General features: G+C 43.2%; 1 protein-coding gene across 2 annotated transcripts in view; it reads right to left on the bottom strand.

Moving 5' to 3' along the window:
- SLC17A5 (solute carrier family 17 member 5) overlaps positions 1-21,021 on the bottom strand; it is an 84,617-nt gene extending 63,596 nt beyond the window's left edge. The window contains exons 1-3 of one of the 2 annotated variants that reach the window (XM_088840538.1): positions 20,784-21,021; positions 7,205-7,401; positions 3,515-3,748 (exon numbers count right to left, since the gene is read on the bottom strand). In XM_088840538.1, the coding sequence (XP_088696664.1) occupies positions 3,515-3,748; positions 7,205-7,401; positions 20,784-20,877 (525 nt within the window). In that variant the 5' untranslated portion in view covers positions 20,878-21,021. The remainder of the gene's footprint in view (positions 1-3,514; positions 3,749-7,204; positions 7,402-20,783) is intronic. The other variant, XM_055433781.2, reaches the window with a different exon arrangement.
- Positions 21,022-22,316: the final 1,295 nt, after the last annotated feature.

A 22,316-nucleotide genomic window follows, 5' to 3' on the forward strand; every position in this document is an offset into this window, starting at 1 on the left:
TCAGTTCAGTATTTTGTTGCAAGAAAAATTTCTGGATAAGACTCAAACCAGAATCAGGTTTCGTGGAGTGACATGCCTTTACAGTGTTGAGTGAAAATACCTCATAGTTAGATCTGATGGATAGAGTGCCTGATGAACTCTGGACGGAGGTTCGTGACATTGTACAGGAGACAGGGACCAAGACCATCCCCATGGAAAAGAAATGCAAAAGAGCGAAATGGCTGTCTGAGGAGGCCTTACAAATAGCTGTGAAAAGAAGAGAGGAGAAAAGCAAAGGAGAAAAGGAAAGATATAAGCATCTGAATGCAGAGTTCCAAAGAATAGCAAGGAGAGATAAGAAAGACTTCCTCAGTGATCAATGCAAAGAAATAGAGAAAAACAACAGAATAGGAAAAACAAGAGACCTCTTCAAGAAAATTAGAGATTCCAAGGGAACATTTCATGCAAAGATGGGCTCGATAAAAGACAGAAATGGTATGGACCTAACAGAAGCAGAAGATATTAAGAAGAGGTGGCAGGAATACACAGAAGAACTGTACAAAAAAGATCTTCACAACCAAGATAGTCACGATAACGTGATCACTGACCTAGAGCCAGACATCTTGGAATGTGAAGTCAAGTGGGCCTTAGAAAGCATCACTACTAACAAAGCTAGTGGAGGTGATGGAATTCCAGTTGAGCTATTTCAAGTCTTGAAAGATGATGCTGTGAAAGTGCTGCACTCAATATGCCAGCAGATTTGGAAAACTCAGCAGTGGCCACAGGACTGGAAGAGGTCAGTCTTCATTCCAATCCCAAAGAAAGGCAATGCCAAAGAATGCTCAAACTACCGCACAATTGCACTCATCTCACACGCTAGTTAAGGTCATGCTCAAAATTCTCCAAGCCAGGCTTCAGCAGAATGTGAACCGTGAACTCCCAGATGTTCAAGCAGGTTTTAGAAAAGGCAGAGGCACCAGAGATCAAATTGCCAACATCCGCTGGATCATGGAGAAAGCAAGAGAGTTTCAGAAAAACATCTATTTCTGCTTCATTGACTATGCCAAAGGCTTTGACTGTGTTGATCACAATAAACTGTGGAAAATTCTGAAAGAGATGGGAATCCCAGACCACCTGACCTGCCTCTTGAGAAACCTGTATGCAGGTCAGGAAGCAAGAGTTAGAACTGGACATGGAACAACAGACTGGTTCCAAATAGGAAAAGGTGTACGTCAAGGTTGTATATTGTCACCTTGCTTATTTAACTTATATGCAGAGTACATCATGAGGAACGCTGGGCTGGAAGAAGCACAAGCTGGAATCAAGATTGCTGGGAGAAATATCAATAACCTCAGATATGCAGATGACTACCCTTATGGCAGAAAGTGAAGAGGAACTCAAAAGCCTCTTGATGAAAGTGAAAGAGGAGAGTGAAAAGGTTGGCTTGAAGCTCATCATTCAGAAAACAAAGATCATGGCATCTGGTCCCATCACTTCATGGGAAATAGATGGAAAAACAGTGGAAACAGTGTCAGACTTTATTTTTTTGGGCTCCAAAATCACTGCAGATGCTGATTGCAGCCATGAAATTAAAAGACGCTTGCTCCTTGGAAGGAAAGTTATGACCAACCTTGATAGTATATTAAAAAGCAGAGACATTACTTTGCCAACCAAGGTCCGTCTAGTCAAGGCAATGGTTTTTCCTGTGGTCATGTATGGATGTGAGAGTTGGACTGTGAAGAAAGCTGATTGCCGAAGAATCGATGCTTTTGAACTGTGGTGTTGGAGAAGACTCTTGAGAGTCCCTTATACTGCAAGGAGATCCAACCAGTCTATTCTAAAGGAGATCAATCCTGGATGTTCATTGGAGGGACTGATGCTAAAGCTGAAACTGCAATACTTTGGCCACCTCATGCGACGAGTTGACTCACTGGAAAAGACTCTGATGCTGGGAAAGGTTGGGGGTGGGAGGAGAAGGGGACGACCGAGAATGAGATGGCTGGATGGCATCACCGACTCTGTGGACGTGGGTTTGAGTGTACTCCGGGAGTTGGTGATGGACAGGGAGGCCTGGCGTGCTGTGATTCATGGAGTTGCGGAGAGTCGGACACAACTGAGCGACTGAACTGAACTGAACTGAACTGAAGTACTTTAAAAATCTGAACAAAGATTTGTGGATTCTGTCAACTGGTTTGAGGACTGCAAGGTAAGGGTTATAAAAAAATATGAAAGAATGTATTGAGTGATGTTATAAAGGGATTCTTCTCAATGTTAACTTTACTCATCTACTTTAAGGCCTGAATGAAATGGAAATGTAACCAATACATAACTAAATATACTGATCTAATACTGTGGGATACTAGAAGAAAATTCAAATTCACTCTTATCAACAGGAAAAATGGTCCTACCAAAAAACACTCAATTAGAGTGTTTACGGTTTTGTTTTTTTTTTTTAAGTTTTCTGGTCATAAAATCAGCCTAGTAAATGCCAATTAGTGGAGGGGCAAGATAGGAGTAGGGTATTTAGAGGTATTAATACAAACCACTAGGTATAAAATAGATAAGCTGTCAGGAAATTATATATCACAGGGAATATAATATTTTATAATAGTTACAAATGGAATATAATCCATAGAAGTTTTGAATCACTATGTTGTACATCTGAGATTTACATAATATTGTATATCTATTATGCCTCGATTTAAAAAAAAATACCAATTACTGATAATGGAGAAGAAACAGAACAGTGAAAGCAGGGAGGTCCATAGAGACTTGGGAGAGGAGGAAATGCTACAGGGAACAGGAAGGAATAGATTCTGGTAGATTCAAAGTGGTGGATTCACTGCTCTCCTTGACCATTCACTAGCTGTTGTAGCCTCAGAAAGATTAGTTAACCTCTTAGAATGTCCGTGTCTTTATCTGTAAAACAGGTATTTTACCTAGGTAAGGAGAAGAGGAACCTGGTATTAGGGGGCTAGTTTTATTTTGTAATCAAGAAGAGTTTATTTGGTATACCTCTATTTGGTAAGGATCGTTCAGATGGATGACCAAAGCTTTAAATTTAAATAGCACTTGGCAATTTCCAAAGTTTTCTAGCCATTATTATATGACTGGATTTTATTACTCCAGTCAGTGTTTTTCCCACACAGATATAAAGGGATTCCTCTCCATGTTAACTTTACCCACCTGCTTTATTTAAGGCCTGGATGAGACTAACACTTTTTCACCTCCTTATCTCCTCAGTAGGAGGGAGCTGGGGGAGCTAGGAAGTGTCCCCTAGAAAATGTTTTCTCTGGTCTTTGAGTAAAGCTTCTAATTTTGGAGTGCTTCCACTGGAGATCTCATCGACCACAAACAAAAATCTACTCATGTTATTTTATGATTTAATCAGTTTGTAGTTAAAAAATAAATCCCTATTATCTTTCAGTGTCATTTTTTTTTTTTTTTGGCTGATGTTCATACCAAAGAATGATATCTTGAAGAAGATAAGGAAATGAGAAGGGGTAAGAAGAAAATAAAAGAGAAAAAAGGGTACCTCTCCTAGTCCTTCTAGTGCCCTGAGTGTGACGAGGGCTCCGACTCCGAAATCGGCAGCGAGGGGAGTGAAGAGGGTGAAGACCGCGGTACCGAGGATCCCGAATCCTAGCAGCAGCTTCCCCCCACTTCTGCTGGCAACATATCCGCCAGGAATTTGTGTGATGATGTAGCCATAAAAAAAAGACCCGAGGATCCATCCTTGAGTTTCTGCATCCCACTGGTACTTTTTACCCTATAAAGAATAGGAAAAAAAAAAAAAGTCTTTTATGGCTAAGGAACAGTCCATCGTGTTTATGCGCCACAGCTTTATCCATTCATCCTCCACGCTGGGCTGTTGTAAATAGTGCTACCATGGACACTGGGGTGCATATGTCTTCTAGAACTGTGGTTTTCTCAGGGTGTACGCTCAGTAGTGGGATTGCTCGATCATATGGTCGTTTTAGTCCTCTTTTTTTTTGAGGAATACTCCACACTCTTCTCCATAATGGCTGCATCAGCTTACATTCCCACTAACAGTGCCTGAGGTTTCTGCCTAGAGCCTGTTACAGAGTGGAGTAAGTCAGAAAGAGAAAAACAAGTATCGCCTATTAACATATATATATGGAAGCTAGAGAAATGGTACTGATGAAATTAGTGGAGGATGGATTTCTGGACACAGCAGGGGGAAGGGACGGTGGGAATGAATGGAGAAGGCAGCACTGGGATACATACACACTCGTGTAAAATAAAGAGTGGGCAGTCGCTACAGAACACAGGGAGCCCACCCTGGTGCTCTGTGACAATCTAGACGGGGTGGGATGAGGGGAGGTGAGGGAGGCTATGGATATATATACATAATTATGACTGATTTCCGTTGTTGTACAGCAGAAACCAACAGAACGTTGTAAAGAAAATTTCCACCAAATAAAAACATTTAAAAAAACCCAGCTTTTTAACATCTTGATAAAATGGCTCCTTTCTCTTACTGGCATGTGAGTACATAAGAATGTAATTTTGAAACACTGTTCTTTTTTCTCCTGTTCGTTTGTTTTTTGGCTGTGAGGCCTGTGCGATCTTAATTCCCCAACCAGGGACTGAACCTAGGCCATACCAGTGAAAGCACCGAGTCCTAACCACTGGACTACCAGGAGACGCCCCAGAACCACTGATGGAGACTGAAGAACATGCGGACTTCCTCTTGGGTGGGTGAGTCAATGTGATACAGACATGCAGGTTCTAGGAGTGGATGGAAAATCATTGAAAGTCATAATGTGCAGGCATGCTTGCTATTTTATAAAACTAGACTATGGGGCGAATTGTAGATGTTTTGTGACAAAGAAGGCTCAAAAAAGGCAGAGGGCTGATTCAGAAAGTTACTGATCAGGATACTTTAGAGCTAGGACTGGGTTCAAGACCAGCTCTGTTACTTTCTGGATTTGTAATCTGGGAAGATTAAATGGAAAAGGCACATAAGATAAGGCCTGACACATGCTAAGTAATCACTTAATGTTAGCTACTAGTATGCAAAGATATAGATAACATCTCCCCATTTCAGAGCAAGCACTGAAACGAGGACATAGAGCAGTACAACACAGCAGGAACTGAAACCAAGTCAGACACTTCATGTGAGTAGGAAATGTCTTTTAACTAGTGGCAGCATACAGTAAGGTGAATATGAAGATTTTAAAATTTTCTTTATTTATATTTTTGGTCGTGCTGGGTCTTTGTTGCTGTGCATGGGCTTTCTCTAGTTGCATCGAGTAGGGGCTACCCTCTAGCTGCAGTACATGGGCTTCTCATTGCAGTGACTTCTCTTATCGCAGAGCACAGGCTCATGAGTTGTGGCCCATGGGCTTCTTTGCTCCATGGCATGTAGAATCTTCCAGGACAAAGGATCGAACCTGTGTCCTGCATTGGCAGGCAGATTCCTATCCACTGCACCACCAGGGAAGTCCGAATATGAAGATTTGACAACTGGGTATCTGAATCTTTAGTACACGCAGCCATGTAACTTAACCCATGTGTTAAGAACCATTTGGGATTTCTTCTTATTGTGAATATAAGGCAGATAGGTGGCTCAGATGCTAAAGAATCTGCCTGCAATGCAGGAGACCTCGGTTTGATCCCTGGTTTGGGAAGATCCCCTGGAGAAGGGAATGGCTACCCACTCCTGTATTTTGGCCTGGAGAAGTCCATGGACAGAGGAGCCTGGTGGGCTAGAGTCCATGGGATTGCAAAGAGTCGGACACAATTAGTGACTAAAACACTTGAAAACTACTTCACTTGAAAACTACTTTTCAAGTAGTTGAATTATCAGAAGAACTTGTGGAAAGGAAAAATACAAAGCAAATCCATAATTATCTTTGTTTACAGTACCATACTGTAGCTTCTCTGTAAAATTCCAGGGCTTCATTAAGTATCTAGCAATTATAGGTTAAGGTAGGGAAAGTGGGTGATATGTACCCTTAACATGTATTCAGTAGCATTATCAAAGTCCAACGTAAAGATTTTTGATGTCATTATTTTTGTACATGTGCTTATTTGGGGGCAGAAACCCTCTTCCCTGTTTGAGAAGACGGAAGTCTTCTCATCTGTAAATGGCAGAGAAGACTCACCTAACATGGGATCTGGCTCCTTGATGAGCACTGAAGATGGATAAAAATATGCTTATAAAACGACACCAGCCTTTCCCCCCTGTATTGTCTCCATGCAAAATAAAACGTTTAATATGTGTAAAACTCAATTCTGAACAAATGATGAACTAGAGAAAGCCCATGCGCAGCAACAAAGACCCAGCACGACCAAAAATATAGATAAAGAAAATTTTAAAATCTTCATATTCACCTTACTGTGTGCTGCCACTAGTTAAAAGACATTTCCTACTCATCAATTCCACTAGAATACGAGGGGGCCAAAATGATGTAAGTAGCTTAGGTGAGACATGTTATAGATTTTTGAAAAGAAATTGATGAATTCTTATTTTTCACCCTTGTAGTTGAGATTGTTTAAATTCTCCTGCAACAGAGGGCTTCCCTGGTGGGTCAGTGGTAAAGAATCAGTCAGACAATGCAGGAGACACATGCTCAATCCCTGACCTGTGAAGATCCCCCATAACGTGGAACAACCAAGCCCAAGCACCACAACTATTGAGCCTGTACTCTAGAGTCTGGGGAACTGCAACTACTGAGCCACAGTCACTGAAGCCCGCACACCCTAGAGCTCTTGCTCCGCAACAAGAGAAGCCACCACAATGAGAAGCCTGCTCACTGCAACTAGAGAGGAGCCCCCACTTGCTGCAAGGAGAGAAAAGCCCACGCAGCAACAAAGACTCAGCGGAGCCAAAAATAATCAGATAAAATAGTTCTCCTGCAACAGGAACCTTTTAAAAAGTGTACAGCTATTAAATATTGTTCCCATGAAAACTATTTAGCAACATCTAAAACAATCTAATTTCCCAGTATGCCAGACAGGTTTTTCCAAATTCTCTTCAAGGATGGCATGTTTATGGAGGAAACTTAAAAGTTACTTTTAACAGATCAGGGTACAGCAGCAGCAGCTAACCAGTGACTGGGAAAACACAAAATGATTCAGGGTTTACATGAAGAAAGAGTTTGTGTTTCTGTAGGATGAACAAATTCAATGTTTTTCAATATGTTGACCTGGAAGTATTTTACGATTAAGATCGTCTGCTTGAAAAAACAGCACTCACCGTTTGGTTGTGAAGAACTTTTATGGGAGCAGAATGCTCTGCACACTCGTAGGACGTCCTGTTATCTTTGGCAGTCGTGTTTGAATCCACCATGTCCACCAGTGCAACACTCAGATTCACCCGTAATGAATAGAGAACGAAGAAACCAAAAAAGGACAAACATGCTAGGTTGTAACGAGCAGAGCAGCACACTGGAGCTGAAATAAAGACTTGGGTAAAACTTCCATGAAAATAACTTAGATCATATTGTCTAAATCATTAAAAAGGTCACTTCTTAGATGTACACACGTTAGTAAATCATGAATATTTTTCTGAGAATATTCTCAGATGAAGTATACCTAAAAGCATGTATCAAGGAGAATTTGTTCCGGTATCTGTAGCTTTGATAAACATTTAACATATGAGAGCCTCAACTGTAGGATGGTTTCTTAAAACATGGAGGCACCAGTTTTATTAACTTTGCTCAGAAAAATCTGCATTCTGGAGTCAAAACTGAACCCCCAATCCCTGTCAGCTGACAAGAGAAACACAGGTAAAGGGGTTTAATGGCATTGCTATTGCTGAAAAACTATCTCAAACATGGCCAGTAAGTCCTTGAGTATTCAGCATACTGTGTACATTACTAACTATGGGTTAGTAGTCATCTCTCATCATAAACATATCTCAGCATATAAAAAACTTTCTGCTAAGGCCAGGGCATGAATCCCCTTCGCCACTGTCCGCCCCCCACCCCCCCGCCACAATCAATTTCTTACCTTGAAAACCATCCTCAGAGGCTGGGTTTGAATCAGAAGCCATGATTAATGCTTAAGCTTTTCCTGAACTAAGTATTTAAGAATCCAGAAGCAAACTTGCAGAATCTATGGCAGTTGCAGCCCCTGTGACAGTTGCTCAGTTGGTCTTGCTTAAAGGGCCCGCGGTAAAAAGCCCAGTAACAGAATGTACCACACGCGCACACACACACACACACACACAAAAGGAAAGGCAGAGTGGGTGGGAGAAACCTGTTAAAGGAAGATCATATGACAGGAGGAGTCTGACCTATTTTTTTTCCCTCTAATTATAGGTGTATGCACCTACTGTCTCTGTTTTTCTTCTTTTACTGAGTGGCAGAACTGGAGGGGAGATAAGAATTCAGGAAGCTGACTGAAGGCTGTCTGACCCCAAGTGACAATGACAAAGTGGCCAATCCAGGGTTTTACACCATAAGTTCGGCCAACACTGAGTGTTTTTAAAGATATGAAAATCTATTTCAATTGCTAACGACAAGTTAAATACATATATATGGATATATGTGTGTTTTATTTGGCAGTGATATATTAGCATTGTATGCACATACACAAATACAATAAGCACATATACACACACATATGCCTGTTGTCCCTACTCAGGAATCCTGGTATTTTCATTGACCGAGCTCTGCACTATGGAGAAGGAAATGGCAACCCACTCCAGTGTTCTTGCCTGGAGAATCCCAGGGACGGGGGAGCCTGGTGGGCTGCCGTCTATGGCGTCGCACAGAGTCGTACGTGACTGAAGCGGCTTAGCAGCAGCAGCAGCAGCAGCTTTGCACAAGGATATATTTTTAAGAGTACAATGGTCTTGGTACAGATTCAGATTGAAGCTTTAATGAACACAGCACAACTGCATTTAGGTGTATATTAATATATTGTAATCCAACTCACTTCTCTGTAAGCACTCATACACTTAACAACTGCTATCAATTTTAGCTTTGTGAAAGATTGACATCTTTTAACAGAGAATTTTTCAATTGGCTTTCTTGATTCCTTTCTCAAGAGTAGAGTTGGTGTTTGAACTGTGGCACCACCTGCCACAGTTCAATCCAGACCTGTGGAAGCTATATTTATAAAGTTTCATTCACACTGCCTCTGTCACCTGAATCTAGATACTCTTGCTCTCCACCCCAAGCAAATTGGCAGCTATTTAGTTAAGGACAGTTTGCAAACTACAAGGCATGTTTTTTTTTTTAAATTAAGCCTTTTATTTTGTACTGGGGTATAGCCCGATTAACAATGTTAAAGTTTCAGGTGGATAGCAAAGGGATTCAGCCACACATATACATGTATCCATTCTCCTCCAAACTCCCCTGTCATCCAAGCTGCCACATAACATTGAGCAGAGTTCCCTGTGCTATATATTAGGTCCTTGTTGGCTATCCATTTTAAATATAGCAGTGTGTACATGTCCATCCCAAACTCCCTAACTATCCCTTCCCCCATCCTTGGTGCCAGAAGTTTGGGAAGTGGAGAAAAAGTGAGTAAAACGATCTCAAATTACCAGTGCAATTACTTGAAAATCTGACCTAGTAGTTACGGATCAGGCAATTTTAACTTTGGGAGGCACATTCAATAATCAGAAAAGAAAACGCCAACACAGAAGTCACAAAGTATATGACTATGAGGGTTTAAGAAATATTACAAATAAATGGTTCCTAGTTTAAAAAAAATGGTTGTTGATTACAAATCAGTTGGAAAGATTTTGTTTCAAGAAAGTATGACAAGACTAAAGGAACGTATGGTGACAGAGCAAAATGTACCTGTGAATGTGGCCAGTGTTTGAAACTGGTTCAAGACAAGTGCGCTTGCATGACAATGAGAGAGTGCATTCATTGGGCACCTGCCACACAGAAATCAAAGTAAAACCATGCTTGCATAACGAGCAGAGCACCCAGCAAACAAACAGCAGCTTCTAAAACATGGTTTCAACTCAGGAATGTGGAGTAGGTGTAGTTGAAAGAACACAGGCATATTTAGATCAAAGCAGACCTGCTGATGGAATCTCAGCTCTGATTTTCACTGGCGGTGTGTCTTGGGGGAAGTCCACTAAGAGTTTCCATTCTCAGGTTTTTTCGTTGCCAAATGAGGTGACTGCCATCCACCTCACTGGGTTGTGTGTAGATTAGATGAAGTACTGAAGGGCAGGCAGTAAAAGAGAATTCCGTTCCCAGTTATGCTGGAGAAAGTCATACCGACGAGATGACAGTGCTACAAAACGCATACGTGTGCAACACGGGACACAAGAGGGACGCAGCCATGCTGTGTGGGGGGTAGGGGATGGTCAAGGAAGACCTCTGGGAGAAGGAACACAACACTGAGTCTTCATCCACATGCAAGAAGCCATGGGCAGGCTAGAGGAGGGAGACGCAAACGAAGGCAGGGCACGCACAGCGTGGAAACCAGAAGAGGGAGCACAAAGCAGGCAGGAAGCCATCTGGCCCTGGGCTTGTGTTTGTTGAAAGATTTCTGATCACAGTTAGATGTCCATTGATAGATGAATGAATACAGAAGATGTGGTCCATATATACAATGGAATATTAGTCATATAAGGGAATGAACTTGAGTCAGTTGTAGTGAGGTGGCTGAACCTAGAACCCGTTATACAGAGTGAAGTGAGTCTTGGGCTCCAAAATCACCGCAGATAGTGGCTGCAGCCATGGAATTAAAAGATGCTTGATCCTTGGGAGGAAAGCTATGACAATCCTAGACAGCATATTAAAAACCCGAGACGTCACTTTGCCAACAAAGGTCTGTACAGTCAAAGCTATGGTTTTTTCCAGTAGTCATGTACAGATAGAGTTGGACCATAAAAAAGGCTGAGCGCCAAAGAACTGATTCTTTTGAATTGTGGTGCTGGAGAAGACTCTTTTTCAAAAAAAAACTTACTTATTTTTAATTGGAGGATAATTGCTTTACAATATTGTGTTGGTTTCTGCTATATATCAACATGAATCTACCATAGGTATCCATGTGTTCCCTTCTTCTGGAACCTCCCTTCCACCTCCCACCCCATACGATTGTTGAGAGTTCCATGGACTGCATGGATATCAAACCAGTCAACCCTAAAGGAAATTCACCCGAATATTCATTGGAAGGGCTGAAGCATCAGTTAGATAGCAAAGGTTAGGAAGGGTTAGACAACATCACTGACTCAGCAGACATGAATTTGAACAAAGTCTGGGAGATAGTGAAGGATAGAGGAGCCTGGAGTCATGAAAAGTCACACATGACTTAGCGACTGAACAGCAACAACAAGGTCAGAAAGAGGAAAAAACATATCACACTTTAACTCATATATGTGGAATCTAGAAAAATAGTACTGATGATCCTGTTAACAGGGAAGACATGGAGATACTGATGTAGAGAACGGACTCGTGCACACAACAGGGGAAGGAGAGGGCAGGATGAACAGGATGACCTGAGAAAGTCGCACTGACATATATATACTACCATGTGGAAAACAGATAGCCAGTGGGAAACTGCTATTTGACAGAGGAGGCCCAGCGTGGCGTTCCGTAATGGCCCAGAGAGGTGGGATGGGAAGTGGGAGGGAGGTGTGTGTATATATATATATATGATTGATTCGCGTTGTCGTAATGGCAGAAACCAATACAACATTGTAAAACAATCATCCTCCAATGTAAAAAACATCAAAATTAAAAATAAATTAATTTAGAAAAGAGGAGCAGGAAACAGCAGATGACCTTATGGGGCTGGACTGTGATGCTGCAGTAACTGAGTGGAACACTGGTTTCTTAATTTAATAACAAAACAATAGGGAACAATTATTGAGCTCAGTGTGCTCAGTATCAGTTTAAATGGTTTAGATTATGGTTACAAGGATCAACTGGGGTGGTACAAATGAAATATTTAGAACACCCATAATATGCTTCAATTACTATGAACTGTTGTTTTATAATGCTTTCTCTGGATATTAGGGATTGAGGTAATTAGGGCTTCCCAGGTGGCTCAGTGGGTAAAGAATCAGCCTGTAGCGCAGGAGACACAGGAGATGTGGGTTCAGTCCCTGGGTGGGGAAGATTCCCTGGAGGAGGGCATGGCAACCCACTCCAGTATTCTTGCCTAGAGAATCCCATGGACAGAGGAGCCTGGCGAGCTGTAGTCTACAGGGTGGCAAAGAGGTGAACATGACTGAAGCAACTGAGCGTGCATGTTAGGGATCAAGGTTATTTCTCATTTCTGAGAAATTAAGAGTTGAAAAAAGAAGCTATTGAAGAGAGTGGGGGTGTGAAGTTCCCGGTGAAACATATAGAATTGCTGAGTGAGCGAACATCCACCCAAAACTGGGGCGAGCAATCTGCCCTTGTGTTTGACCTTGAAGCACAACTTGCCTGTACTCAGAGGCAAGCACCAGGTAAGCAGATAGCTCCCACTGAGATGGATGCGGTGACAAAGCAAGAGGACAAAGGAGTTCAGAGTACGAGCAAGGAAATAAAGTGCTGGAGTGTGATTCTGACTCAAGAAGCAAGTAAAATGGAGAGGGCTAATGCTCAGTGAAAGCAGGAGCTTTTCGGCTGTGTTGTTCACTGCTGTCCACCTTCAATGCCTAGAGCAGTGTCTGCAAGAGTTGGCATACAAATATTCAGGGGGCTTAAAAGTAGAGAGTGTGGCTTCCCCAGTGGCTCAGCTGGTAAAGAACTAACCCCAATTCAGGAGACGCAGGAGATGCAGATTTGATCCCTGGGTTGGGAAGATCCCCTGGAGGAGGAAATGGTAACCCACTCCAGTGTTCTTTCCTGGAAAATTCCATGGACAGAAGAGTCTGGCGGGCTACAGTCCATGGGGTCACAGAGTTGGGCATGACTGAGCGAGCATGGAAAAGTCGAGAAGTGTATCTTTTAAAAAATTATTGACATTTATTTTTGGCTGTGCTGGGTCTTTTCCTGCTGCACGTAGGCTTTCTCTAGTTGTGGGGAGTGGGGGCTACCCTTCATTGTGATGCATCAGCTTCTCACTGAGGTAGATCCTTTTGTTCTGGAGCATGGGCTCTGGAGAACAGGCTCAGTAGTTGTGGCACACTGCCCCGAGGCATGTGGAGTCTTCCTGGAGCAGGAATCTAACCCATGTTCCCTGCCTTGGCATGCAGAGTCTTAACCACTGGTCCACAAGGGAAGCCCCAAGAGGTGTTTCTTGATGGAAGTTCACAGTTCTACCTATGAAGTTCTCTTAACAATAGATAAAACAGACACACCTTCTCTCTACTTCTGGATCCCTGTGAAATCTTCCATAAAGATAAACGAGGCGTCAGTGGGCGGAAAGTTCAGATGGAGTGAGAGAGAGGTCAAAGTGGAGCAGCTGCACAGGCAGGAAGGGAGGAACTCTAGGTGTGGTTAAGGCAGTTACAGGAGCGGACCAAGTCCAAGGGGCGACTGAGGAGGGAAGGAAGCCGTCAGACACGTCTGAGTCTGAGAACTCGAGGGGACGTGCGTGAGAAGTCACTCGAGATAACAGCGGGGAGTTAGAGCGGGAAAGATGGACGTGTGTCAGGTGGTAAAGCCTATGATCAATGAAGCAAAGGGCTGGGCAGTGGGCAGAGGAGGAGACCATGTTGGGGGAAGTGGTCTAGCCGAATGGCCCTGAGAGTGGAGGGGTGATTGTCTGGGGGCATCAGTGCGGAGTATGAAGGAAGTGACCCCACCAGTTGCTGTAAGATAACCGACAGCAGTGAGGAGTGGGAGTGGAGCGCCCAGAAGGCCAGGCTTCTGCTGGAGTAAGGAGGTGCCTGAGGGGTGAGAACTGGAGAATGCCTGGCCTCCATTCACGGAGGGAGGGTTTGGCACTGGGGACGAGCGGCCCTGGCTGAGGAGCAAGGATGTACTGAATAGTGGTGAGAGGCTGAGACTGAGGTGGAAAATTCATAGTCAAGGGCACTGACCTATGCAAAGATGATGACTTTCTTTAGAGGAGGGGGCTTCGATGAGTGAGCTCCTTGGCCAGGAAACTGCATTAAAAAAGAGTTCCTATCTAAATGGTTAAAGTAAATTTTGCTTTTAAAAAGGGTAATATTTAACTAATGTTAGCCTGTCTTGGGCTTCTCTGGTGGCTCAGATGGTAAAGAATCTGTCTGCGATGCAGGAGACCCAGGTTCAATCCATGGGTCAGGAAGATCCCCTGGAAAAGGAAAGGGCAACCCGCTCCAGTATTCTTGCCTGGAGAATTCCACGGACAGAGGAGCCTGGCGAGCTACATACAGTCCATGGGGTTGCATAGAGTTGGGCATGACTGAGCAACTAACACACACACACACACACACAGCCTGTCTTATGGGTAACCCACTTCTGATAAATCCTTATTTATTCCTAGCTCCCAAATTAATATCCATTTACATGAAAACAAATTCCATTAAAATGGACTCAGTTAATTTTTTTCCTGTTAGGCACTGAATATATTAATTTTTAAAATATATGCAACAATATTACATGTATTTGCCTGAAGAATTTCACGGACAGAGGAGCCTGGCGGGCTACAGCCCATGGGGTTGCAAAGAGTCGGACACGACTGAGGGACCAACACACAACATTAAATGTAGGCCTTGTTTAAATCCATACTCTGAAAGAGAAAAATAAAAACACACTAAAATGGACTCAGTTACTTTAATATGTTAACACTGATTATCACAAGATGACCCACTTCCCTTCACCCTGCAATATGGTTGCTGTCTATGAGCACTCCATACCTTATATTTAAGACTGTAATTGCACACAAGTTATATTTGTGAGTACTATACAAACCTTGTATAACTGAAACTTCAATGTAACCATCTGCCTCTTGCCCCAAAAGAATAGTAGAGGCAAAAAACAAAACAAAACAACAAAAAAATGAAATAAAGCAGAGGATATGCCATTATAAGCTGGAAAATCAAGTTCTAATAGAGTGTGACATGAAGAATGGGGCTCTTTTTTTTTTTTTTGGTGCCAGCTGCTCTGAGGAATGCAAAATCCAAACAGTTTTAATTGATGGTAATAATAGTAATTAACAGCTACTATATGCCAAACTCTATTCCAAGCACTTTCTATTAGCTTATTTAATCTTCACAATAGTCCTATGAGTTAGGGATATTATTTCCTCTGATTTACAGGCACAGAGAGGATAGGTTAGGTAGTGAAACTAGGATTGGCAATTAGGCACCCTGCCTCCAGATCCATGTTCTGCTTTTAAACACAAAGAAATGTCTAAGGAGATCTAAAACTGACTTTTCCTAACATGAATGAACATATTTTCGGTGCAAACAGTATTCTGAAAGTCCATTTAATTAAATACAAGACACATTTCATTCACACAAAAATAAACCTTCAACTGGTGGGAAGTGTGAGGAATGGAAATGTTATGTGTGTGCCTAATTCCCTTCCTCCTTCCTATCTAAATTAAGCAGAAAAATCTATATATTCCTGTGGTTTATCAGCATTGAGCCTTCCTTCCCCCCACCACTTAAAAACATTTTGGGGGATATATTACTAGTTGATCTGATTTACAAGTTGTGTTATTTTCAAGTGTACAACAAAGTGAATCTGTTATACATACACATATATTCACCCTTTTTTAGATTCTTTCCCCATTTAGGTCATTACAGAGTACTGAGTAGAGTTCCTTGTGTTATTCAGTAGGTCCTTAAAATCACCTGTTTTTTATATATAGTAGCATGGAGAAGGAAATGGCAACCCATTCCAGTGTTCTTGCCTGGAGAATCCCAGGGACAGCGGAGCCTGGTTGGCTTCCGTCTATGGGGTCGCACAGAGTCGGACACGACTGAAGTGACTTAGCAGCAGCAGCATGTATCTGTCAATCTCAATCTTCCAATTTACCCCTCCCTCATTACGTCTTCGTAACTGTAAAGTTGTTTCTGCATCTGTATCTCTATTTCCGTTTTGCACATAAGTTCCTTTGTGTCCCCCTTTTTCAGATCCCACATATAAGTGATATAACATATTTGTCTTCCTCTACCTGACTTCACTCAGTGTGACAGTCTCTAGATTAGAGGAATCAGGCTCCCTGACTTTAGAATACAAAGCTACAGTATTCAAAACAGTACGGTGCTGGCAGAGAAGCAGAAATACAGGCCAATGGAGCAGGATAGAAAGTAGAGATAAACCCAGGCACCTATGGTCACCTACTCTGTGACAAAGGAAGCAAGAATCCACAATGGAGAAAGACAGTCTCTTCAATAAGTGGTGCTGGGAAAACTGGACAACACGTAGAAGAATAAAATTATTACACTCCTGAACACCACACACACAAATAAATTCAAAATGGACTGAAGGCTTAAAAGTAAGACTGGACACTATACAACTCTTAAAGGAAAACATAGGCAGAACATTCTTTGACATAAATTTCAGCAAGATCTTTTTTGATATACTTCCAAGAGTAAATGGAGATAAAAACCAAAAATAAACAAATGGGACCTAATTAAACGCTTTTGCATGGCAAAAGAAATCATAAGCAAAATGAAAAGACAACCTTCAAAATGGGAGAAAAGATCTGGAAATGAAGCAACCAACAAGGGATTAATCTCTTTTAAAATACACGAACAGCTCATGCAGCTCAGAAAAACAAAAAACAAATAAAAAATGGCCAGAAGACCTAAACAGACATTTCTCTGAAGAAGACATATAGATGACTAAAAATCACATGAGAAGATGTTTAATATTACTAATTATTAGCAAAATACAAATCAAAACTACAATGAGGTATCACCTCATACCAGTCAGAATGGCCATCATCCAAAAGTCTGCAAACAATAAATGCTGTAGAGGGTGTGGAGAAAATGCAACCCTTCTACACTGTTAGTGGGAATGTAAATTGATACAGACACTATGGAGAACAATGTGGAGATTCCTTAAAAAACTAAACATAGAGTTACCACATGATCCAACATTCCTATTGCTGGGCACATATCTGGGGAAAATCATAATTCAAAAAGATACATGCACACTCAGTGTTCATTGCAACACTGTATACAATGTCCAGGACATTTAAGCAACCTAAATATTCATCAACAGAGGAATGGATAAAGAAGATGTGATACACATATACAATGGAATATTACTCAGCCAGAGAAAAGAATGAAATAGTGCCGTCTGCAGCAACACAATGTCTCCCATCACTTTGGTGTTCATCTCTGAAATCTACTTGGCTATGTAAAAACAAATGCTTGAAAGGCAGACCAGTCAGGTTATGGAGAAATCTGTCATATTCGGTCAACCTGAGAGGTTCTTAACACTATAGAAATATACCTTAATTTTAGCTCTCAATAAAGAAGCACTACCTATAAAACAAAACCATGTCCTCTTATCCATGATGGAGTGAGTGGTGAACTTTCAAATTTGTGAAGTCAACAAAAATGATTAAGCAATTTGCAAATAGGAATTTCTCAAATGTTATGCAAATGTGGCAGTGTTGTGACAAGGAAGGAGGATGGGACTAAAATCTAGAAGAACTCTGGTTAGACTTTAACACAGCTGCAGCAATCTTTGGGAACTTAATCTCTTTGGCTCTTGGTTGTTTATATATAAAATGTTGCCCACCAGATGGTAGTTTAGTCTCTAAGGTGTTTTAACTGCTGTATATTTTATCAGCTTTTGTTATCTCTTCTGATAAACAAAACTATACACATGGGCATAGAGAAGATACTGCTAATTTCATACAGGCTTGTTCCAAAACAAACAAATGATAAGTAAAACATACATACTGTGCTTAGTTATGTTGGACTCTTTGTGACCCCATGGACTGTAGCCTGCCAAGCTCCTCTGTACACGGGGCTTCTCCAGGCAAGAATACTGGAGTGGGTTGCCATGCCCTCCCCCAGGGAATCTTCTCAACCCAGGGATGAAACCCAGGTCTCCCGCATTGTGGGTGGATTCTTTACCATCTGAGCTATCAGGGAAGCCCAAGAATACTGGAGTGGGTAGCCTATCCCTTTTCCAGGGGATCTTCCTGACCCAGGAATTGAACCAGGGTCTCCTGCATTGCAGGCAGAGTCTTTCTACCAGAAAAGCCCAAGAATACTGGAGTGGGTAGCCTATCCCTTCTCCAAGGGATCTTCCCGACCCAGGACTTGAACCAGGGTCTCCTGCATTGCAGGCGGATTCTTTACCCACTGAGCTACCAGGGAAGCCCAAAACATATGTAAACATACAGAAAGAGTGATTTTAAGGTCAGCTGAAGATTTACTCCTTCAGACACCACTAAAAAGCTAATTCTGGATGGAAAGTTTTTTTTTTTAAACACCTACAATGTCTGAAATGTGCAAAGTAAACATACAGAACATAATTTAAATAAAAATATAACTAATAGTCCATCTTGTTTCTCCTATTAGATGCACAGAAGCTAGGACTGGGATACTACTGAGCCAGAAGACGAGGTAACCCCTGGTGCCTCTTATAAAGCGGTTATGCCCATCTTTGCTTTCCCATTGCTCCTCTCTTGTCCTTGTCATAGCACGCCAGGCACAGAGCTTAACTTAAAATATTGTTGACCAATCCAACACCCTGTAACTTTTCTCTAAAACCCTTATATTTTAAGTAGCAAAAAATAACAATGTGTTGCTGCTGTTTTTATCTTCTTTTCCTCTCCCGTAGGTGATGTATAGAGTAAAAATGAGAGGGGAAATGGTTATAATAAAGACAGCCACCTCAAGGCATGAGGAACAGGGCTAAGAACACTTAACCCATGAATCAAGGAGGGACTGTTTTCAAATTTCATTTCCATCTCATTCCATTTCCCAAAAGGAGTGAAAATTTTCTTTTTTAATCTACTTTGTTGAGGCATATTTTACACACAATAAAATGCTCCCATTTCAAGTGTATAATTTGGTGAATTTTGACAGATGTATATATCTGTGATCCCTGGTCAAGATGCAGAATTTTTCCATCACCCCAAAAAGTACCCTAGTGTATCTGCAGGCAACTCCTTCCTGCCTGTAGCTTCCATGCAACCAATGATCTGCTTCCTGTTATTACAGATTAGTTTTGCTTGTTTAGAACTTCATACTGACTGAAAGATACATTAACATGGTGGTTTCCTGTGTACCTGGGATTTAGCCACAGCACGTGTGTCAGTAGTTACTTTTTATCACTGAGTATGTGTGAATATACCCCAATTAGTTTATCCAGTCATTTGTTGATGGATTGATGGATAGGTTGTTTCCAGTTTTTAACTATGAATATTATGAATTAAGGCTGCTATAAACATTGTGTGGTACTATGGTCATGCATGTTTAACTTTAAAATATTAATAGACTGCCAGTTTTCCAAAGTACTTGTACCATTTTACACTCTTACCAGCAAAATATGAGTTCTAGCTATTCCATCAGTTTGCCAGTATTTGGTATCTTTGGCCATTTTAACTTGAGTTATTTTAGTAAGCATGTAATGGCCCATTGCGGTTTTACTCTGCATTTCCTGAAAACTACTCTGTTTAACATCTGAGCTAAAATTTGATTATATATATATATTTCCCAATTGCAATAGAATATAGTAGTTTCTAGTGAATATATTTATGACGGCATTTATTTCTGTATTTCACACTAGATTATTTCAGAGAAGAGGATTATAGAAATATAATTCATATGTCATGAAAAAAGATCAGTTTATGGAACTAGATCCGAATTCCAGATAAAACGCCACTGTGGTACAGTGCTTACCCTGAACGTCCACAAAAATAAGCACTTAGTTGCCAGATGGAGCTATACTGTTGCTACCTCTACTGCCACCATCTGGTAATGATGAAAACAAACTTAAAAGGTTATACTGCTCTTGGTCAAGAAAAGTTAAATTTCTAATTCAGCGCTGTTTCTCAAGCATACATCTTTGAAACTACAGAACGCATGCAAAGTGATTTGTTCTTTAGCTATGATTTCTTTTCAAGAAGCATGATAGCAAAATATTTTAATTTTCCCAAATTCAGGGAAGATGCGTTGTGAAGTATTATACAGGCTTTTCTATTTGCTGCAAGGCTTTGGACAAATTACCTTAGCGCTCTATGGATAGCCTATCTGGAGCCTATCTATGGGTGGCCTACCCGTTTCCTAACTTATTAGACTGCTACGACTTCATTGTAGACAACTAACTATACGGGGAAAAAATGTATGTAGTAACTTTTACTGCACAATTTCAAGATACTCGCTGAGTTATCCAATAATTTCCCTCCGCATACGCAACAAAGTTAACCTCAGTCTTTTTTTTTTTTTTTTGTCTCCACGCCCAAGGAGCTAGATGCCAGATCACATGCTGGAGGACCAGCAGCTGTGGCAAGCTGGCAGTGACAAGGAGGAAGAGTCCACGGCTCCTCCCGCCCTCCAGCCTTCAATTGCAGGTTTCCCCAGGGCGCTTTTTCCTCGGGGTCCTCCGCTCCGCCCTCTGCCCATTCATTTCAAGGTTCTCTACCCTAGTTCGTTCTTCCACAGGGTTCCCAGCTCAATACTACGGAAGATCGCCCGACGCCCTGAGCCCGCGGCGCCCAGCAGGTCCTCGCCCGAGCCCGCCGGCTGCACCTGCCGAGGCCCCCGGGGCTGCACCTGCCGAGGCCCCCGGGGCTGCACCTGCCGAGGTCCCGCCGGAGCCTCCGCCCGGCCCCGGCCTCCCGGCGCCGCTCGCCTCCCGGGCCCGGCAGCGGGCTTCTGGGCATCCGAGAGGTCGGAGGCTTCAGGGTGGCCCTCACCGGGCTCCCCGATCTCAGCCCCCGAGAGCGGCCTGAGCGGCTCTGGACACCCTCCGCCTTGGGACGGCCACCCGCCCGAAACCCCCCTGGATCGCGCAGCCACTCACCGGTTTCCGCCCGCAGGGCGCGCTGCAGGAGCGGTGTGCGGTCCGAGCCCTCCTCGCCGTCGCTCGGGGCCAAGTCCGAAACCGGGGACTTCATGACGCCTCCAGGGAGCGACGGCGCAAACCTGCCCCGCGGAAAAGAGAGCTCCAGCCGGACCGCCGAAGCCCCCCGCCCCCGGGCCGAGGCGGCCGGGCTGAGCTGGGCCGCTGGCACCGCCCCCAGCCTGGCCCCGCCCCCCGGCCACGTCGGCCAGGCCCCGCCCCGGGGCGACCGCGCAGGCTCCGCCCCCGCCGCCATCTTGAGGTCGGGGCTCGCGGCGGCCGGTGGGGCGGGGACGGCCGGCTTCCGGAGGCCTGGCTTGCTGAGGCGCAGCGGACGCCGAGGTGTCGGCCCAGCCTGCTGTAGGCCCACTGGGTCGCTGGTGTTCTAAGCATCAGTTCTTCTGCGATCAGCTTTCTTCACAGCCCAACTCTCACATCCATACATGACCGCTGGGAAAACCATATTCTTGACTAGACGGACCTTGGTTGGCAAAGTAATGTCTCTGCTTTTTAATATGCTCTCCAGGTTGGTCATAACTTTCCTTCCAAGGAGTAAGCGTCTTTTAATTTCATGGCTGCAATCAGCATCCGCAGTGATTTTGGAGCCCCCAAAAATAAAGTCTGGCACTGTTTCCCCATCTATTTCCCATGAAGTGATGGGACCGGATGCCATGATCTTTGTTTTCTGAATGTTGAGCTTCAAGCCAACCTTTTCACTCTCCTCTTTCCAACCAGTCCATTCTAAAGGAGATCAGTCCTGGGTGTTCATTGGAAGGACTGATGCTAAAGCTGAAACTCCAATACTTTGGCCACCTCATGTGAAGAGTTGACTCAGTGGAAAAGACTCTGATGCTGGGAGGGATTGGGGGCGGGAGGAGAAGGGGACGACAGAGAATGAGATGGTTGGATGGCATCACCGACTCGATGGAGGTGAGTCTGAGTGAACTCCGGGAGTTGGTGATGGACAGGGAGGCCTGGCGTGTTGTGGTTCATGGGGTCGCAGAGAGTCGGACATGAACTGAACTGAACTGAACCTTCCCTTGGGCTCCCTGGTAAAGCTCAGAGCAGCGGGGACTGGGAACCTTGAGGCGGAAGACAGGGGCTTAAACCGTGCATCATTAAGCGCAGAACTTGGAGTGGATGGCGTGTATATGACTTTCAGTTATAGTAGTAATTTGGCATGAAAATGAAAGTCGCTCAGTCGTGTCCGACTCTTTGCGACCCCTTGGACTATCCAGTCCATGGAATTCTCCAGGCCAGAATACTGGAGTGGGTAGCCTTTTCCTTCTCCAGTGGGTCTTCTGAACCCAGGGATCGAACCCAGGTCTCCCGCATTGCGGGCGGATTCTTTACCAGCTGAGCCACAAGGGAAAACTGCCATGGATATTAGCAACACCAGTTCTCTCTGCCCGTGACAGCATGTTGTCCCTAGGATAACTTTGAAGGTGGAAAACAGGCGATAGATAACATTGATTCCTATGTAATCGCCTACTT

Source organism: Moschus berezovskii, chromosome 10 (genome assembly GCF_049115385.1).
Source record: "Moschus berezovskii isolate FMDL1 chromosome 10, NW_MosBer_1.0, whole genome shotgun sequence".
NCBI lineage: Eukaryota > Metazoa > Chordata > Mammalia > Artiodactyla > Moschidae > Moschus > Moschus berezovskii.